The following is a 14,259-nucleotide window of genomic DNA, read 5'->3' on the forward strand; positions in this document are numbered from 1 at the left end:
GCTATGTTAGGCCAGAGCCTGTCTCTCCCTTGTTCTGAAGGAGATGAGAAACCACATCAATGACAATCTATTTCTGTCTTTTTATATATAAAAACACAAGGGAAGGGGGATGAGCTTCAGCTGTTCATGTTCAAAGATGCTAGTGAAGACCTCACAGAAAAAGAGACTTTGTTTTCAGATTTGGCTGAGTAAAAGGGTGAAGAGGAAGTGAACCTTCAGGACGAATCACGTCTCTAGATAACCCCCTACAGGTGTGTGTGTGTGTGTGTGTGTGTGTGTAGGAGTGACAGTGTGAGGTGGTGGCTGCATGCTGCAAATACTCCTCATCCTTTCCATTAGCTGAGAAAAAAGGAATAAATCATAGGGGGGGGGGGGGGGCAAAGGAGAGATAAGAGCTACAAAGTTGAGACCCTATGAGACTTATTAAGAAAATCTCTCTGCTAAAAGGCATTACTGTCTTTTACTGTCTCTCACTGGCAAAGATTCACACACCCACACACTCTTAACATTTGAGCCTGTCACACATGGACATACAGCTGTTGAGACATGCACTGAGACAGGTGGCTGTCAGTGAAGCAATGGTAAAGTGCGTGATAGGATCAAAACTGGATGAACAGGTCACTTCTCTCTCTCTAGTGGCTGAATGTGTTTGTGTGTGTGTGTGTGTGTGTATACAGTATGTGTGCATGTGTGTACATATGTTGTTCAGACATGGTAGCCCTCTCTTGGTGCAATGGGAAATCTTCACGTGGCTTAAGCCTGGCTGCCATGGCAACATAATGAGATGCTAATTGAATGGAGGCCTGTATGGTTTGCTCCTCTGCTCATCCCCCTCTCAGATAGGCTAGGGCCAAAGCTAATGCTAATAGAACTCACTCAATAGAAGCTTTTCTGTGGCAGTGCTGCCCCCCTCCTCCATGCTCTATAAATTAACCTCCCCGTGCGGTGAGCACATGCGTGCACTCGCACACATCCGCGCGCTCACACACTTTAAAAGAGCCTGAATGTCTTTCAAAGAATGTGTCAGTCCAGGCATTGTGTGGCTAGGCAACTTAATTGGTTTAACCTTAAATCTTTGGCATGCCTTTCTATTTCAATTCTGCTCTTTGCATTGAGCAGGGGACATTTAACTGCTTTTTATCTCATCGGCATAAGAAGCTAACTTTTTAATTTAGGTGTAATATAAAATAGAGGATCTCAACTTTGGCTGAACCTATGTAGGATAGGTAAAAGCTGCTTTTCATGAAACATCTGCATTATGAAAAATACAACGCTAAAAGTGTTAATGCATCTAGACTGAAACAAAACTTGGATAATACATTGAAGCTATGTGTGAATTGCAATGTTTATTCAGTCAAAATGATATGTCTGACAGTGTTTTTCCTGCCTGGGTCATTTTCAAAATGATCACCTGTGAGTGAGGTTCCACCTCTGTGTGTTATAGCTATGGGTGTGTTTAAAATATATGTTACAACTGCTAAGTATGCAAATGCAAATGTATGAAACAGTAGTGAGCCAGTGGCTAGTCAACCTCAGGAAAAGAAAGGATGAGTGAATAACCTTTAATTGTGTAGGCAGCTATCATATGATACAGTATGAATCACAGGTCTAGGAAGATGATGAAGTGGTACATGGCCAGATTTGGACAAACAGCTGCGTGTCTCCATTTTTGCTTCCCATCGGCAGTTTTTACTACACTCAGCACAAATCACATACAACGTAATGTAGAGTGTATGGTGACAGTGTGGGATTTTTTGGGGTTTTTTTTTTACAAGCCTGGCCACCTGGAATGAGGTGATCTCCGGTGTTCTAATAGAGACAATGAAAAGCAGCAACCCTGTGTGACAGTGGCAGTGTCTGCAGGAAGAACAGAGGGATGACCTCTTTAGGGGTCATGAAAGAGGTCAGAGGTAAAATGGAAGGGGAAGACACTGATCATATGGCAGGAAAATAGAAATAAAACACACACAACTGAACATCTGCACATGCCTTTGTATGCCTTTTATGGGTATGCGTGATTATTTTCCTGACGTACACGCGCTGTCTACTATGTGTTCCACTCTCAGCAGCAAGTAACAGTTCCATGAGGGCTGCAACACTTGGTCCAAGTGGTAAACATGCTGGTAAGGTAGTTTAGTTTTCCAACACAATACCGTTTTCCTAAACAGACTCTTCACATGGCACGGCTTACATTTTCATCTGCTTATTAGTTGTGTAAGCTGGGCTTCCAGAAGCACGGCCGCCTCGAAATGTATTCTCTCACAAACCCTGTAAGAGCCAGTAATCAACCATTTGTATTTTGTGTTTGTGCACATGTATGCTTTCATCAAGATCCATTTTACCTCTGTTGTTAACCTCACTGATAAGCCTGCTGCCCCCTCTCTGCAACAATACCCACCAATCAATCACCTTCCAAAACAGGAAGTCCCCAGCTTAAACCCTCCAGCCTACTGAGAGCGCTCTGTCATCACCGCTCTTGCATACCAGGAATTATAGAAGCTGTGCCCACCTCCTGCCAACAAAGTGACAAGGAGGCACACATACGGAGGCGGTGGCACAGCGCAAGATGAAGTCTGGGTAATCTCCTCTGGGTGCTATTGTCCTGCATAGAGGTGATGATGGGGGTATCCGTGTCTGTGCGTGCATGCCTCCTATGAGGCTGTGGGGATAGTTTTTGAGAAATGAAGGGGGCTTGTCTATCAGTCTGCCTGCACATGATAAATCACTCTACCTGAAACCCATTCACCACAGTGGAAAGTGGACAATAGGAAATGTAATGGAGAACAGAGCTGGGTTGAATGAGAGGAGACGGGCTAGCTGTGAAAGATGGATTACAAAAATAAAGGTTTCTATGGTCACTGGGAGGAGGGGGGGGATTTTGTCCTCGAGCGAAAAACCTTTATAAATGAGGTTAATTAGATAAAAGAGATATTAAGCTCCTCATATCTACCTTTCACACCAGAAATGGAGATTAGGGCTTCATAACAGGAGAAGAAAGAGTAGAAGTGACAGAGGTGAAGACAGGTGAATGCAGATCTGCTCTATTAAAGATTAACTGAAAGACAAAAGCTGATACCAAGTCTGAACGTTTCTGAGAGAGAGGAGATGTGAGGAAAAACAGCATGTGAAGCACAAGACATAGAAGGAAACCAGACTGACAGGAAGAAGAGAGCGAATAGTACAGTTAGGGGCTTTTACTGGGCCTCTCTCTTGAACAGCAGAGAGACGTCATTCGAAATTTGGCATCTGGTTCCCATCATCCTCAGCATTTGTCTGTGTAACATATACAGCCATGGGAGAAGAGATCATGTCTGTGGTATGTGCTTCCTCTGCTGCACGTGGTTGTCACGTGAACATGACAATTCCACTGGGGGTCACACAGGGGTGATGGTCAGAAGCATATTTTTTTTTTTTTTTTTTTTAAAGAAATATAGAAATGAAGGCGAAATTTCTCAATCAAACTAAGGTTTATTTAGCCTTTAGCCCTGACAGACTCATCATTGGGACTTGACCGATTTCTATCTACTCTTCTTCCCCATATCTTTACGCTTCACATTTACTTCCACTTGTGTGTGAAGGAAGTGAATTCGATGCAGTTTGACAGCAGATAATTTGCTGACCAATTCAGATGGCTTCGAATGCGTGTAACGGTGATCTCATACATGGTGAGTCGTGGTAGAGGAATTTCATCCAAACAAAATACAGCGCTATGCAGCAACAAACGCACTTTGTGTTACAGGAACCAGTGAAAAAGGAACCCCACCCATGCCCGCTTCTACTCCGCTCTTTCGTTCATCCTCCTTTTGCTGTAATCATATGGCCATCACCCTCTCGGTCTCCCCCTCTCCCCTGCTGGACACAAAGGCAGGAAGGAAGCAAGGCCAGCCAGAAAAGAGAGAATGGCTGCTGGACTGAGCAGGTCAGCCGGAGGAAGCAAGTCAGTGGTTTTCCTTTAACCACAGCAGGGATGTGACCAAGGGAGCTTAGGACACCCAACTATGCGTCATGCGTTGTGTGATGTCTAAGAATGTAGAGGATTGATTTCCTAATAAGTGTGTAATGTTTTATTAATCAAGGTTGATTTTATCATCACAACTGTTGTGATGTTTGAGCAAAAATGAGAGAGAAAAGAGAGAAAACGTAGGTGCATAATTGAACAGAGAAGAGGGAATAATTGAGTTGGCTTGTTTGTATTTGATTACACTAAATACATAAATTAATCTGACATTCTCTTGATATAATTCTTTCAAAATTCAATCAAAATTCCTTCTTATACTGTTGAAATATTACAATGTAATACCGAAAAAGGTTCGTGTCTGTCTGCTTACCTCAGTAAATCAATATTTTCATGTACATCTACATCTACGAAACTACCTGCTCTCTCACATACCACCACACTCATCCATGAAGTCAGAGTTTTCCCCCCCTGGGCAAGGTCAGTGACCTTTTGTACAAGCCATCACATAGGAGATCTATCAGTCACATGAGCATCTGGAGGTGCATGTATTTCCATTTGCTTCACTCCCATCTTTAGCTGTGAACATGCAGAGAGGCTAAGTGTGATCCATGATTTTGTGTGCACGCATGTACGGTTTGATGCTCTCCAGACGCAGGCTGCGCCGCACATTGTTTTGACATGCAACAGACACACATATCCGTCTAAGCGTTTTTCATGGTTCTATACTGGCTCCGGTCACATGTTACAGTAATGAACTTGGGGAGGAAAAAAAAAAAAAAACTTACTTTCTGTCTGTTTCTGGAGTGGACACTTCACTGCTGAAGCCTAATGACTCCTGAGGACAAGGGCAAAGAGACAGGTGTCAGATTCAGTCAAAGCTTGTGTAAAATTGGCACAGTGAAGTTACTTTGCAGTTCAAAATGTTTTGTGCGCATCGTGTCTCTTCATACCTGGATCTCAGTACGGAGCTGTAGAGAGGTGCTGCTTGGGTCCTGTTTCTCCTGAGAGAGAAAAAAATAAGGTCAATGTCAGAGAACACACAAAATTGAGAGAAATCGAAAGGTAAAACAGGTTCTGTATATGGAGAAAAAAGGTCAGTTGATTTCAGAAACAGTGGATGAGATGTGTTGTTAATGCCCTCATGTGGGAAAGACATTCTTCAGTCAGGTTCAAGTAGACACACCTGCATATCAGTGAAAACAAATACAAGCACGTGTGTGCACACCACTGATCCACCCATACATAGCTCAACAAGTCAAATCTCGCCAAAGGTAACAAAACCAGCAATACCTGTTTTAATAGCTTTCAATACTATTAGGCAGAGGTGGTGTAGCCTACTGGAGTCTTGGCTTTCTAAGCAGAACAAGAATTGATAAAAGTACCTACGTAAGTAGCTCCATAAATTCCACAGTGTGATTACAGTGACGTTAGTGTACTCCTCCCTCATCACAAGAAAACATCTACTGGTTTGTCTCAAATGTTTTAGAACATAGCATACTATATTTGGCTGGCTGAAATGGCAGCAAACAAGGACAAACTATATGGAAAAGAGTAATCCAGGCTGGGCAAAGCTTTGGCCATGAATTAAAGGAACTTAAATAAAAGGAATTTTTTAACTGTGGAAAACAGCACGATTTGTGACCTCTTTTCACATCCAGAATGTTGCTGAGCCTCTCCAAGCCACACTCTCGGTCAGGCCTGTGGATGTCCTCATCACGGCATATCCAGATATAGATGTGCCTCAGCCCAAATACTTCTACAGGCGGACATGTGCACTACACACTTCACAACAAGTCTGCAACTTAGATTTCAACCTGCAGTATGTGATTATTTAAAGCCAGTACACAGCCTCAAGGCATTGGTTGACTACATAGTTCCTTGGTTGTGCGTTCTTGTGTGCTTTGAACTCTCATGGAGGAGATTACCTAACTCCCCTAACACTCACTTGCCCAGTGCTACCACAATCTTGTACTCTGGGATGCTAATCACCACTGAAACAGATGGGGTTAGTGCTTTGCTCTGGGGTAGTGACCAGATTTTCAGATGGACCATGAATTCACAGGCCTGCACTTTTAACCTTAGGGTTACCATTGCCTTGGCATTCTTAAATGTGCATTGGTCATTTTCTTACGCATTGCACAAGGATGTTATCCTCCATGTGCCTTTAATTCTTTTGACATGAGCTAGAGGGTAAGCGAGGATAACCAAATCCCTGTTACTCACTCCAGTTATACTAAGCTACTATAAGGAGGCAAAATAAAAAAAAATATTATATTATATTATATTATGACAGTAATGCATACATGTGGCAAGTTTGAGATGTATGCAGTATGCAGACAATATGGAAATGAGTCCGTCAACAGAATGCTAAAGTTGAAGTTATATTTAAAGTAGCTATTTGTGGTGATGTCTTTGTTTTTATATATTTTGGGCCATTTTAGAGGAAGTGTGAGCATCATGGTATTGTTGACATTCGTTGGTTTTCCATGAGAAGTTCCCATTTCTACTTTCTATCTGACTCTTAATATATTACATTGGCCAGATTTACAGGAAACCGCTCATAATGCAGACACTGATGTTGTAATTTCTATTGTGGTACATAGTGGATGTTAATAACACAAACTCAATGAATATCTATATGATACACAATGATATACAATATGATATGATCTAAAATGATTATCTTGTACAGTTAGTACATGGATTTAAATTCTTCTCTCGGCATGGCAGTTGTGGTGGATTTTAACTGGTAATCCTACAGGAGGATCAGTATATTTGGATAAAAGAATTGACATCAGCCATGTCAGGATGGCAAAAATGATCTCAGGAAGCAGGTTGAGGGCTGTTAGGGGACTAGCTTCCTAAAACCATTAAATGGTATATGCTGTTGCCACAAAGAAAAGACAAATGAAATCTGGAGTTTCCCCAAATGGAGAGCGGGAATAGAAAACAAGTTATTATGGGCATCATCTTCAGTAAAAGGAAGCTGAATCTAGATTGCGTCCTACACTTGGTCTGTCATACTTCCTAATCAGAGTGCCCTTTCGTTCGACCTTTTTTTCCTTCTTTGACTGAGCTTTGGGCAATGCAGACCTAACTTTTCACACCCTAACCCACTAAGCATGAGTAAGTGAATGGCTAATACACAAAGGACTTAGTCAGAAGTGACATAACCTCTTTTAAGAGCCCTCTAAGAGCCTGTAGCCACTGGGTCATATGAGCAGAGGACCTAAAGTGCTGAGGCGGCTAAAAGCTTCAAAATTAGCCTGAAGCCTATACTTATCGCAACAGTAATCAACTAAAGGCAAACTGTAAAGATATTAGCGAGTCTGGCTGGCTTTATCTTTAACTCTAATTTTAATATTACAAGTCATCCTGGCCCATTAGTCTGTTTATCTATTTGCCTGTTACAGTGATCAAGCAGGAGAGTCACGAGTCCAGACATTTTTCTGGAATGTAAATCAAGAACCCCCAGAAGAAGAGCCCCAAAACAATTTGTCCATCCCAGGGAATATGGTGATTCCCATAAGTCAGAGAGCAGGTACCTGTCTAAGGTCATAAAAACTCCATCTACCAGACCTGCAGTACAGGATGCGGTCTCATTACACTGCCAGGCTGTGCATAGGGAAAAATCTGGGATGGGGCTGTATGACTTTCACTCAAAGAGGCAGAGCTTATGTGAGACAAAGAAACAACACATCTATCCATTAAACAATCAAAGCTTTGGCAGCCAGCTCCGTTTAAACAACTGAGGTGCACAGAATAATGTGGGTGTACTCAGAAAAACCCACATAAAGAAGGAGAGGCACCATTAATAAGGTGTGTGCTCACATGCACACGCACAACCACGAATACTTTCTCAAAAGGTAGCGGCGGATTGCTTTTGCTATCAGATTCTCTTTGATGGCTTCTCATGTCTGCAGTGACAGGAGAGATATGCTAGTCTCGCCGATGGATAACTATGGGCACCCTGCCCACTGGTTGTAAAATTTATTTTAAAACGCAGTGTCAGCTCACTGCCTAGCAAACACGCCACACATGGGGACACACAAAGAATACAAAACCTGACACAGACCCTGATATAGCCGCATACATGTCACCATAGACATAAATGTAGACCAGATACTCAAGCCAAGGACTACCTACACATACACACACAACTCGCCTCCACTTCCACAGATAGAGCTCCTAAGGGACAGAGACACAAAGCGGCTCTCTGTTCCTCCTACTCCTCCTCAGCTCCTCTTATTCTCTGTCTGTGCATGCCATCTCTGACATGGAAGGAGGGGGTGAGAGGGTGAAAAGATGAGGAAAAGATCAGTGAAAAACAAACAAACCCTACATCCCATTTGCCTTGCACTGCAGATCTGTGAGAATGAATTTGTCAGCTTCCCATGGTGAACTTGGGTTTCTCTAAGACCTGTACGTCGCTCATGGAGAAGCGAAAGTGGATGGTGAAGAACTTGCCAGCGTAGCTGACACAGTTTTTGAAAGAGAATATCAAATCAATGCTTTTTTTTGAAGGGGGTTGTCTATATGTGTGTGTGTGTGTGAGGCTTAGATCTCACAACACACTCCCAGAGGGGGCATGCTATCCTTTACATGAACTTACCAGCATCAGCTTGAGATACTGACCTACTTACCCCGAACTGGCACGTTTGCGTGTGAATGTGTTTTCCCTCCAGATGTCCACGAGGTTGTTTGTGTGTGTATGTGCATGCAAGTGTGATGTGAACGCAAAACTCTGATTGCCAAAGCGTGACTGAATTCAATTAAATAAAAGAGAAGGACGGCAGAGGGGAAGCATACAAGGGTGAGCTTCAGCTAATGAGGATCACGATGTCTGCCGACCTGGCATCTGAAACGACTAAACTACAACACAAACACACACAGAGAAGCATCAAAAGCTCCTGTAAAGTGACCGTAATTCCAAGTGCAGCATTGCTTTCCATCATTAAGCAGGAAATACAGTTAAATTCTGCTTCGCTGCTGCAGGAACATAATGTTAATGAGAGGGAAAGGACACAAATACAGTACAGACGAGCGTTAAATAGCTGCAGTGTAGTCATAACATTACTGCAACACCCACCAAAGGCATGAGTTCCCAAAATGCAGTCAGTGGCAACCTCAGAGGCAAAAGTAGGCAAATATGTGGCAACACTAGAGAAACCAGGTGGCTTAGTGGAAATATGCCAACTGGCATGGTTGGGTGAATCTGGGTGGGCAAGTTTGAGGTTGCTAGGTAAGACTGCGCTTATGGAGGGACAGACACCAATTGGAAAACATGGTGCAAGATCAAAAAGACGTTAGCTGTGGGACCAGTATGGCCCGATACGAGCCTGCAGAACCGGCTCATAGGAAGATCAACACACACGTGCTTGTGGTTGCACAAAAACACACAATCATGCAATGCCATTTTACGTCTCGCACACAAAAGCAGGAAACATGTTTTTCAGTGGGCAGTATAGACCAGAGTCTGCCATGCCACCTCTGAGCTGCTGCAAGAAACAGAAAACCATCAGCACACTCAGTAACACCTCTATCCACATCCTTTCCAGAGGGCTTGAAAGAGTGTGTATTTGTGTGTGTGTGTGTGTGTGTTTGTGAATATCCATACTTGCAGCACAGGCCTACGTGCGTCGACTGTGTGAAGCATTCCTAAGCCTTGTGGATCATCATTGTTTTGGTATTTCAAGACAAATTCCAGAGTTATTACAAATTCCAATGACAGAGTCAGGATCCCAGTCCTGACTAATAAATCATACAATAAAAATTATAAATACACCACTTGCTTTCCACAAGGGTTATGCCAATAATGGAGCCACGCCAACATCACTTGAAAGCAATCTTATAGCAACAACGGCCGCTGTTTGAGCACGTTGACTTGCTAAGTTTCTAAGCAAAAGACAGAAAGTAGAAAGTACAAATAAGCAACAGAATTCATGAAAGAGTTTGTCTTTCTTCTACTCTGTAGTTTTAACCCTGCTGAACTGACCCACTTTGACGAACAACTTCATGCAGGCATTAGCCCATTTACCACACTGTTCCTCACCTCATGGCAAAACAAAACACGAGTCTGTACTTGAGTCTTGACCCCCAACTGTGCTACTCAGTTAGAAAACCATTGCTGAGCATTCCTGAGGCTAGCAGATAAATCTGACACCAGCTGTGGTGTTTTTGTGTCAAAAGTGTTTCAATTATGATTTCCACACTGTTAACAACAACTGAAGGATTTTGGCCAAAGCATCAAAGGACTTAATCTTCTCAGTTCATCTTTGTTTATCCATGACTTCAAAATTATCAAAGAATCTGTTGCAAAGTCTCATTATGGTTTACAGCATGTAGAAATGTGTTTAAGGTTCTCCACAACCACAAATTCCCCAAAAAAACAACTTGATTTTTATTTGATGTACTTCATTTGTTCTATCACTGTGGTTCGAGAGAGAGACTAATAATCTCGCTTGATGTTTTCCGCTATTGGCTATACTCGAATATTCACCCCACCAACCAGTCTGTGCACGCCTCCTGTAGCTTTTATGTCCATGTTTTGGCATGTTTTATATTTCAGTAGCAACTACAGTCATTCTGAACGAATGTACCACTGTGGATGTTTACAGATAAAATCTGCTATTTTTGGTGTTGGACGTAACACAATCATGGCCTTTAATTTTATAGATTTCTTTATAGATCAAATTTGAAAACTTTTTCACTTCCTAAAATTAGTAAAGGTAAAGACCTGATCCACCTATCTTGACTTTTGGGGTTTCATTTCTGGAAAGACTGACATGAATCACAGGCTGGACAAAAGGTCGACAATATTGCCTCTTTTGATCAGTAAGACATTTCTACATATAATCTGAAATGAATCTGTTCTCTTACCCTTTACTTTCACCCTTTGGCCTGTCGATTCACTGACCTGTCACTTGGAAACAACACATTTTGTTTAAGTTGCTGAACTACGTTTCAGTATTTCCTGTCACTTCCAGCAATAAGCCTTATGTATCACCAAATCAGCAAGCCAGTGAGAGCCATCCAAACTCTCATTGTCTATAGGAGGGCTGGAAAATGGTGCATGGTAGCGTTAATCCATAGGTCACATTCCCAAAGGGGATGTTTATTTACCCCTTTGTGTCCCTGCTACTCATAAAGCTAACATGAAGATGTGGAGGAACAACTCAGTGGAGGCCAGGCAGGAAGTGGGTACATCGATAGTCATCTCTGAAAGAGCCTCTATCATCAGCTCCTAATAGGGAGAGAACCTTGTTTTACCACAACAGAGACAGCAATCACTTTGTTAATTGAGAGGCCCCTCAAGGGCTGGCAGACGTGTTGTGCAAAGAAAAGCAAACACAAGTACAATGTTAAGTTCCACACATTTTTGCAAAAATGTTAGTGTTGCATGAGCATTTCCCAAAATGAAAGAAGGCGAAAGAAACCAAATGGTTCCCATCAAAAAAAGATTAGTAGACTGGCCTGTGAATCAACTTGAAGATGTTTTGGAGAACAGAAACTTGAATAAGAGGGCTTCTTCTTTCTCTTTGGTGTGACCATACTGATCACAGCTGGGGCTTTCTTGTGGGAATTTTCCAGAAGTAAATAGCCAAATGTGATGTCAGAAGACAAGGTTAATGTATGAAGACTTTGAATCAGACAGTAATCATCAGGCATGTCTTGATCAATGTTTTTTTTTGTACCCAATCCAGGAAGATCGTTTTACTAGAGAAGACATATCATTCTGTTAGAGTTGTTTGAACTACAGAAACAGTCCACTCAGGATTGTGCAGTAGTATTAAAAAGTTGAGTTTATTGCCTTGCAAATGATTTTTGGTTGTGTACAGATACTAGCTTGCAGAGAGTACATAAACCCAACAATAGCCAAGTGCATCATCAAGTTACTTATGGAATTGACATTAATTTGCAATGGCTGATGTGACTTGTGATTAGCAGAGTTTGTCAGTTTAACTGGATAAAGATGACTGAAAATCAGAAGCTGTTGCTGGGGTGTTTTGCACACTTACAATATGCCCACATCAGCCCAGATATCGATCCTCAGGATTGGCACAGGACATCTCTAACCCTAACCCATCATACTTTAACCTCAGGCTCCTCGCTTATCAATGTCCAGTTCTCTTAACCCTAACCCTTAACCTCTGCCTCCTCTTATAGTCTAAGACCAGGAAAGGCCTCAGCTAAGGTGACCCTTGCCCCATAAGTCCCATGCCTACTGACCAGAGATGTTCTGGAGTTACCCTGAAGTCCCAAAAAGTTACACTAGGAAAGATGTAAGAGAATTCAAGTTAGCAGTCAAAAATAGAAAAGAACTGACCTATACATTTGGTGTAGAGACAATGAGAAACACAATGACCGGAGAGGGAGTGGGTATGGTGACTTGACTGCTGTACCCTTTACAAGTAACAGGTCTTTCCCTAAAGGCCACGTCCCTCAGGAGTGCCACTTGCTAAATGTCTCCCCATTAATGTCGCTCTTGGACATTGTGACCTTCTTTAACTGTCTGCTATTGGTCCTAAGGGAGAGGGCTACATGACTTTGGCTTGCAGCCACTGGTTTCTGGACACACTTCACAATAGTCATTTGCTCCTCTCTCTCTGACTGCGCGTCTGTTTCTCTTTCTGCGCTTATTCTCAGTTCATCTAAGTCTCATGTGCCTGTCTCCTCTTGTGTATTACTGTCACAATGTATTTCACTTTTTTGCTCTAGTTCTACTGCCCAACAGCCTTTGAGACCATGAAGGGGTCAAGCCCAGTGGAAAAATGAAGCTGAAAAGAAAGCTGGCCATCAATAATCTTTAGCAATATTATACTGAAATAATATTGCCTAAGAAGAGAAATTTTGCCTGAACCTATTCTTACCCTTGGTAGTTTGGTAGAGAAAAGGCTGCTCTAGACTTAAATATTCCCAATATTTCATTTTAGAGAAGGACTGCACTGAAATGCAAGGCAAAGTTCAATCCATACTGCGTAGGTTGATCCTGGGTTTTTGAGAGCTCTCAATAAGGTGTTGTCTGACCCATATTCCTTCCTTTATGTTTTTTCTCCTCTTCTCCTATATTTTGCTGCCAAACTTTGCAGAGTGGTGGGACAGCTGCAGGCTCTCACATTCTCCACTCCTCCTCTTCATTCCCCTCCTCCTCCTCCCTTCATCTTCTTCTGTTCACATCCTTATCCTCCTCCTGTGCTGGGCTCCAGGCTCATGGCCCAGTCAGCTCTTTCTCTCTCTTCTCCTACAGGCAACAAAAATCTGAACTGATTGCTTCCTCTTCCCCCAACTTATCTCCTCAGGATGAAACCTTCCCAAACTATAAAATGTCCAGAGTTAATTCATATTATTGTGAGGCTCACATGATGGAAAATGATAGATCAAAATCTATGCCCACACAGAGAGAACACTTAACCTATGATCAGATGCAAAACATATCCACGCATCCACTGCTTTGATTTTACGCTTTCCAACCCCTCTCCTAGAAGCTGTGAGAACAGGATGTCTGCCTGCAGTCATTAAAAAGAAGAGTACAATAAATCAGCTATCCACCAAGCTGTACCTGTCAACCCAACCAAAACCACATGTGTGCCTTCAAAAAGAAGAGGCCTATTAAACAGGAAAATCAGTAATGGCATATGAAAATATATGATCAGAGACAATTTGGATGGGGCCTAAAATAAGAAAAGCTGTCAGTGTGAGTAAATTCTGTGGATGTAGAACTAAATCATTATTTCGTCAGGCAGCCACTACTGGTGATAGTTAAATGACTGTTATTGTATTTAAGTTGGATATTTTACTTTCAAGCATATATATGCTGTAGAGTAGCAGCTTTAGGAAGAAAAACACAACAAAGTGTTTATTTTTTATTATTTGCTTTAGAAATTGATTACCAAATGGTATTCTCTCGGGGTTCAAACCAATTCCTCTCACCATGAATTGAGTCATAAGGAAATTATGAAGTTAGCATAACATTAAAAACTTAATTTGTATGTGTGGACCCACTGGGTAGTGTGCTACACAGAGCTAGGTCCTCTGTGGCAGCACCAGCAGCATTCCTTCATACATTTGCTTGCAGCTTGGCAACCAAAGGGGTGCCCCACTACCCTACATCCTTGTGAAAAGGATGTCCAAACTCCCCTATAGACCTCCAGAACACCACCGCATTCACATACAGAGAGGCCGCACTGCCTTTGGGGAAAGTCCTAAGCCTCAGCACACATTTATGTTGGTTCCATTGCCATTTTTTCTTGCCTGTTTTTCTTGCTGGCTCTGATTTTGGAAAATTACACTGTGAAAAGCTA

General features: G+C 42.2%; 1 protein-coding gene across 6 annotated transcripts in view; it reads right to left on the reverse strand.

Annotated features, from left to right (window-relative positions):
• sash1a (SAM and SH3 domain containing 1a) overlaps positions 1-14,259 on the reverse strand; it is a 244,693-nt gene that overhangs the window by 29,863 nt on the left and 200,571 nt on the right. For all 6 annotated transcript variants that reach the window (XM_067573098.1, XM_067573095.1, XM_067573094.1 and 3 more), the window contains 2 exons: positions 4,909-4,959; positions 4,744-4,793 (listed from right to left, as the gene is read on the reverse strand). In XM_067573098.1, the coding sequence (XP_067429199.1) occupies positions 4,744-4,793; positions 4,909-4,959 (101 nt within the window). The remainder of the gene's footprint in view (positions 1-4,743; positions 4,794-4,908; positions 4,960-14,259) is intronic.

Source organism: Thunnus thynnus, chromosome 18 (genome assembly GCF_963924715.1).
Source record: "Thunnus thynnus chromosome 18, fThuThy2.1, whole genome shotgun sequence".
Classification (NCBI taxonomy): domain Eukaryota; kingdom Metazoa; phylum Chordata; class Actinopteri; order Scombriformes; family Scombridae; genus Thunnus; species Thunnus thynnus.